Source organism: Bos javanicus, chromosome 9 (genome assembly GCF_032452875.1).
Source record: "Bos javanicus breed banteng chromosome 9, ARS-OSU_banteng_1.0, whole genome shotgun sequence".
Classification (NCBI taxonomy): Eukaryota; Metazoa; Chordata; class Mammalia; order Artiodactyla; family Bovidae; genus Bos; species Bos javanicus.
In genome coordinates, this window is record NC_083876.1 from 85,802,448 (window position 1) to 85,809,600 (window position 7,153).

At 41.1% G+C, this 7,153-nt stretch overlaps 1 protein-coding gene across 3 annotated transcripts in view; it reads left to right on the top strand.

Annotated features, from left to right (window-relative positions):
* SASH1 (SAM and SH3 domain containing 1) overlaps positions 1–4,771 on the top strand; it is a 190,111-nt gene extending 185,340 nt beyond the window's left edge. For all 3 annotated transcript variants that reach the window (XM_061428249.1, XM_061428250.1, XM_061428251.1), the window contains one exon: positions 1,104–4,771. In XM_061428249.1, coding sequence (XP_061284233.1) covers positions 1,104–1,367 — 264 coding nt within the window. In that variant the 3' untranslated portion in view covers positions 1,368–4,771. The remainder of the gene's footprint in view (positions 1–1,103) is intronic.
* Positions 4,772–7,153: the final 2,382 nt, after the last annotated feature.

Sequence of the window (7,153 nt, forward strand, 5' to 3'; positions counted from 1 at the left end):
GCTTAATGATGGGCATGCTGGTAGCCACTGAGTAGACCAGGATTCCTTATAAGATATCAAAGGGAGATACCTGGGGGAAAGTAATACGTATTCAGCCTGCAGAGTTTTAAAAATACAGTTTCTGAAAGAAAAAGGTGAAAATTATCTCCCAGAACTGTGGGGAAAAAAAAAATCCATTTGGTTATTTCTCTGCAGGTGTATAATAGTACATGTACAGTTGGAAACCTTAATGTTTTCAGTTATCAGATTTGTGAACCTATTTCTTTGTTACTGAAAAGTTTTTTATATTATTCATGTTTCAAAATGTTCTAGTAGGTGTGTCTTAGTTCGGCCAATTCCATACTTTTAAGACATTTAGATTTTTTCCCCAAACTTTTATTTTAAATAATTGAATGAAGAATGTCCTGGTTAATAAATTCTATAGACTTTGTTGACTAATTTCTGAGGATGTAGTCCTTTAAGAGGATTTGCTTCATTAAGACTTCAGAAAATCTCAAGAACTTGCACATTTGGTGGTAAATTGCCTTTCTGAGAGTTATCTCACTTGGCCTTCACAGAAGTCAAGTATAAATGTCCATTTACCTGCCCTAGCCAACATTTATTAGTGTATTTTTAATTCTTTATAATTGATTAATTTTAATGCTTAGTTTAATTAATGCTTAATTTTCTGGATGTTAATGTAGATTCAAAATACAGAAGAAAATCTACATGAGTATCATTGCTTTTCTGGGTATCTTATTTTTTCACACTATCACATAGGTTTACTTCTTCAGTCACCATAGGGATCATTGATTGAAGAGGTGTGACCACCATGAGACAAAATAGCCAGAAACGTAAATGGTGATGGTTTGGAGACTTCCACACATAATTGGGGTTAGATCTAATTCCAAGAACCTCAGACACTTTCTTGAGGATATGTCTCACCTTGAAAGAACAAAGCCAAGAAAGAATTCTTAATGCTTTGACATCTCATGGTATTATCCCTTTCTGATAGTGTAGTATTAAATATAACATTTCAGTAGTTCTCCTCTTAGGCAGAGAAGAAAGAGCTCTCCAGTGGCACCAGTCAAATCTTGATGAAATCGCTTTCTTTGTTTACCTAGATCCCAAGCGGTGGACTCACAGAAATCTGCAGGAAGCCCCTCTCTCCCGGCTACGTGTCGTCCGTGTCAGATTGGCTGGTTTCCATCGGTCTGCCCATGTATGCCAGCGCCCTCTCTGAGGCGGGCTTTAGCACCCTGGGCCAAGTGCCTTCTCTGTCCCACACTTGCCTTCAGGAGGCTGGCATCACAGAGGAGAGACACATAAGCAAGCTCGTGTCTGCAGCCAGACTCTTCAAACTGCCACCAGGCCCGGAGGCCATGTAGCCAGGCCCGAAATGGGCCTCCCTGGACAAGAGCCACCCGTTCACTGTGCTCATGATGCTGATGCAATTCCTCCTTGGCTGGACACGCAGACCAGACCCAGGAGAAAGGCCCAGTGTGCTGCCAGCAGAACTCGGAATCTTGGCACGGGACTGATGACCTTCTCTTCTCCAGAAAAGCCCCCTCCAGGAAATTGGTGTGGTTCTCTGTGACCCGCAAAGGAAAGACAAGCACTTAGTTTTGTTTTCAGGATACAGTAGAACCAAGATGCCGACTTGCCACAAATGCTTTGCCCACAGTCTTGTCTTGGTGCACTGGGCGAGGGCAGGGGGCAGGGAGAGAGGCTGCCTGTCCCGTGTCTCAGCATGCTCCTCACCCTTCCGTCACCCTGCAGGGTTCCTGAGGCCCAGACGGGCTTTAGCCAGGCCAAAGTAACAGCCTTGGGAGTGATTGTACACTATTGACCAGGCTCATGTGTTCAAAAGTAAGAAAATCTGGCTGCACTGGAAAAAGAAAGCCCTATTCTCCTTTAGGTAAACAAGAGACGTTTTAATAATTGCTTTCTAGCAAATCAGCATTTATTTGCCTTAATGTAAGCTTTTAAGCAGTTATCTAACCTAGTGTTCACTACCTTGTAACCGTAGTTCCAGATCCTCAGCTTAGACTGCCATCTAACGTATGTGGGATGTTTCCAACAGAAATGGGCTTTTCTAATTGTCTCACTCTATCGTGGCTTATTTTATAGGGGTGTTTATCAGGCCAGGATTCATGTTGACTTTCAGACTTCAAACTAACTACCAATCTGGTAAAAAGCTCGCTGAAATTCACAAAGATATCATGTGTGAGAGACTGTTTGTGTGTTGAGGTTATGATCTTTAATTTTAATCAGTTTAGTGTTGTTGCCATGTTGGTCATTGTGCTGCAGTATTGACTTGGAATCTTGACCGTGTCCATTCCAAAATTCGGTCATCGGATAACGGATCACCTTTGCAAAAAGTCATTGTCAGTTGAATATTTAAGGAAGATGTTCTTTAAAGGGAAATAGTTTATAAGATATTTTAAAAGATTTTTTTTCCTGGTTTTATAGTTAAAATACTGTTTTCCATCTTATTTAGGTAATTCACTTAAATACAATAAAGGTTCATTATGGAGCCAAACAAACTATATTGGCCATGTATTAAATAGTTCAGAGAAGGCAATGGCACCCCACTCCAGTACTCTTGCCTAGAAAATCCCATGGACGGAGGAGCCTGGGAGGCTGCAGTCCATGGGGTCGCTAAGAGTCGGACACGACTGAGCGACTTCACTTTCACTTTTCACTTTCATGCATTGGAGAAGGCAATGGCAACCCACTCCAGTGTTCTTGCCTGGAGAATCCCAGGGACGGGGGAGCCTGGTAGGCTACCGTCTATGGGGTCGCACAGAGTCGGACACGACTGAAGTGACTTAGCATAGCATAGCATTAAATAGTTGCATATTTTCAGTTCTTTTCCAACTGATTTCAGCATTCTCTTTTAATCTATTGTCTGATTTTCTGGCAGACAGAAATTATTGTTTCCAGTTGCTTATAAAATGATTTTCCTTTACATTCTTATCATGAGCCCTATTTTAAGCATCGGGTATGATCATTTATGGTAGAAGTGCTTAGAGTCGTGATTTAAAAGTTCTGTAATGTTTTATCTACTCATTAAAACAAATGATATCCCTCAGGGGAGGGGGGTGGGAAAGGTGTTTTCATGAATTACAAAGCCATTTTACCATTTGCTTTAAAATAGATCTGGATCCATATTTCTGAGGAAAAGGACGTTCTCAGGTGATATATTTTTTTTTCATGCTTTTGGTATGCATTTTAAAGAATAATATATATTTCTTCAATAATAGTCACCTTCTATAAGATGCCATGTAAGAAGTTGTGGAACACTAGAAGAAAAAGCTAAAGCAGCCAAATTTCTATTGAACTCTTCAGCCCATTATGACATTCCTGTGGGATGTGACATTCCATGGAAAGCGTAAGGAGGCTGCAGGCTCTCCTGTAACTGTCACTGGAAGGGATTTCACGAGTGAAGGAGAGGGTGCTTTAGAATGGATGGGCTCCTCACCCCATGTTTTTGGTGCCTCAGCGTGACTTGTGAGAGAGCCTGCTCAGAGTTGAAGCTGAGCTAAAAGACCACACGTACCAGGGAAGTCCTATAGTCAGGTGATACATAGGAGCAAAGGAGAAGGGAAAATCGTACGTGAATTTCCTGGTGTTAGTTCATTTTCACCGTAAGATTTTCACTTATGTAGAAGAGGTGCCAGAAAAGTGAACTTTCTGAATATGAGTTTTTAAGAATGCCAAACCGTAATTTTTTTTTTTTTCATTCTTCTTTGGAAATCATTGCCTTTGCCTAGAAGTGAAATTCAGGGACCATGAATCATTTTCAGTGGAAGGGCTTCCTAGTCTGTGGGATCTGAGGTGATTTTTACTTTATTGTGCTTTTTATTAAAATCCTTTTGTTTTTAAACTTTTAGTATTTGTTTGGTCTTCCTTTGCTTTAAACTTTTAAATTGACCTTAGAGAAGCCTGAATGCTTGTGTGTGACATTTGACTGAGATGGTTCGCGGCCGCCTGTGGATGCCGGAAGGCAGGTGGTCGGCTTCAGCAATATCCGGTTTTCATCCATTGCACTTGGTGCAGAATGTTGAGGAAGGGTGAACACTGCTGTTGTAGGAAAGCACAAGAGAAACCTGGAGAGGCAGTTCGGCTCAGGTAGCTACACATCCGTTGTGTGTCACTTTTTTCTTTGAAGCTGTCTATAAGGAAATGCAGCCAGCCCCAGCCACTACTTACATTCCCAGATAACCAAGAAGGAGATAGATTTTTCATGGCCTTGCCTTAGTCAGAGGCCCTTTTCTCTTTTCCTGTACCCAGGAATGGGTGAAATTGGAAATAAGTAGTCTGTTGAAAATTAGTTCCTGACAGAGCACAGTTTGCTTTCATAATTGCAGCAAGTCCGTTCACCAAGTCAACGCTGCATGTGTGTACTGTATTATTTTCAGAAAAAAAAGTCTGAGTCCACGTTATCTCGATTTTGAATTGATAGAGAAACAAGAAACTGTCAAGCAAGTTATATAACAACTAACAACATTGCACTTTCTGTATATGAAATCAATATTTAAATAACTTATTTTTCTCCATTGCTGTTCTTAAACATTGTAAGTAGCTGTAATATACCAGTACCAATATGTTCTTGCGATTGCTTCAGCCCAAGAAAGCTGTGTATTGTTTTAAAAATTGTAAAAATTATTGTGATGATTCATTTAGCAAAAAGAGGTGGACAGAAGGGTTTTCCTATGTATCAAAACTTGTCTATAATTATGTCATCTATGTACCTAGAAAAAAAAGTAAATAAATTTCTTCAGTTGAATCTGTCTCTTTTGTTGTTCCCTAGGTATTTCAAAGGTGAGTAGAAATGAAAGGGAATTAATGAGGTGTGGTTTAACAATAAAGTGTATTGGGAAAATAGTAGTTGTACACAACTATACTGCCACATTATTTTCTGCCACATCACCAAAACTCACTATCACATTCAAATTCTCTTTGACAACTTATTTCAGCTTTTTTTTTTCCAAATATTGCACAGTCAAGTCACATAAGCACAGTATCTTAGCCCAGAAGGAGATTTTGGAAGTCATCTCTAGTCTAAGCCCGTTTTTTTCAATGAAGAGTTTGAGTCCACACAGACTTGCCCAATATCATAGGTAATCAGTAGTTAAATGGAAACAATCCAAGTCTTCCACTGAGAGAGAAAAACTTCTAGATTGGGATATCCTAGAAATTAAGCAACTTGACAAAAATCATTTTCAACTTAGTGTACCGCAACTGATATAAAAACGTGTTTTTAATTAGGAAGAAGTGTGTAATTCAACATTTTGAGTAGATAATACATGTATTTGATACAAACCCAAAAGCGACCCTTTCCTTTTCTTCCAGCCACCTATTTCTCACACTACAGGTCAGTATTACAACCGCTGTTTGCGTGCCTTTTCAGAAATGCTCGGTTTACAAATAAAACGGAATAAGCATTTTTCCATGTAGGAATGACAGCATTTCTCCACAGCTTTTCACTTAGCATGTGGAATTGTTGTGTTACGTATAGAATTTTGATAAAATAGTTTAAATCCCCTGGTGGATTTCAATAAAGGTAGCTTTACCATGATAAATCTTACTTACAAATCATGGTTTTACTCCCCATTCACCCAATCCATTTTGTAAAGGGGGATATTTCATGTAGTCTTAGAGTTTGGGGTTCCTCTGAAGTGAGAAAGAAAGAAAGAAGAAAGTGTACTCAGTCGTGTCTGACTCTTTGCGACCCCATGGACCGTAGCTTACCAGGCTCCTCTGTCCATGGGATTTTCCAGGCAATAGTACTGGAGTGGATTGCCATTTCTTTCTCCAGGGGATCTTCCCGACCCAGGGATCGAACCCAGGTCTCCTGCATTGTAGACAGACGCTTTACCACCTGAGCCACCAGGGAAGCACTTCTGAAGTGAGGCATTATTTTAAAGAATTGATCATAAACCTCAAATCTTGTTTATCTCAAGCTGACTTCTAAGATTCTATAGCTCAATTATTTTTTATGATCCCTACAAAACCTTGATTGGATTCTCGGTATTGGTTATAACTTGGCTTCATATGTGGATGCTTACGTTGTATTCATTTAGAAGTTAGAAGGAACATAAATTTGATTACCGGAAGGAGACAAGGAAAGGGTGGTTCTCATCTCACCACACAACTTACTTGGGGGCGTCTTAGAATAATGACTTTCTTTATTCTGTAATAATGTAATAATAATTCACTATAATAACGACTGACTTTATTTCTGAGGATCGACTCAGAGGCAAGTGTACACGGGACTTCTAGGGGTGTGTGTGAGGGTGTGAATGAGAGGGAAGAGGCAGGAGAGGGTAGAGGCTCACTCAGGAGTAGGTCTGAACCACTGACCCGTGCATCAGGGGGCCACGGGCAGCATTATTTGGAAGCACTCTAATTCCTCACGTAGTGCTCCTCTTACACCGCATCAGGGAAGAACACTGACAAGGAAGGTGAGCCGTCCCCTCTCTGAAACTCCAACGAAATACACAAAGGTCGTAATCAAACCAGGTTTGAGCCCAATATGGAAGGACCCCCAGATACCTGTGTGGGAGCCAAAGGAGTTAAAATTAATCTGACTGCAATTTACTACCATCCTCGTTTATCTTCAACACTCTTCCCAAGCTGAATGTCTGATCTTCCCTCCGTTTCTCATCTCAATTAATGGTAACTTCTGGTCACTTAGATCAAATCCCTTCATCATCCTTGACTTCTTTTTTTTCCTCCTGGTCCACACCAAGCTGTCAGGAAATCTTCCTGTCTCTACTTTTGACATCTCTCCGGAAGCTGACCCCTTGTCACCAGCTCCACTACTATGGTGGCCGCCACCCTAGCAATTCAGGCTCTCGCCTGCATTCCAGAGCCACCTGCTTCCCCACCCCCATCCTTGCCATCCAGCACTCACAGCAGCCTGAGTGACACAGCTGTGAATGTTTGTGTCCCTCCCAAATTCAAACATGGACGCCAGTCCCCCAGTGGGATAGCATTAGGAGGTGGGGCCTTTGGGAAGTGATTAGGTTTAGATGAGGTCACAAGGGCAGAGACCCAGGTCGGGATTAGAGTCTTTATAAGATGAAGAAGGAACTATGGGGCATCTTCTCTGTCCGTGTGAGGACCCAGTGAGAAGCCTGGCTTTGACCCACCAGGAAGAGGGTTC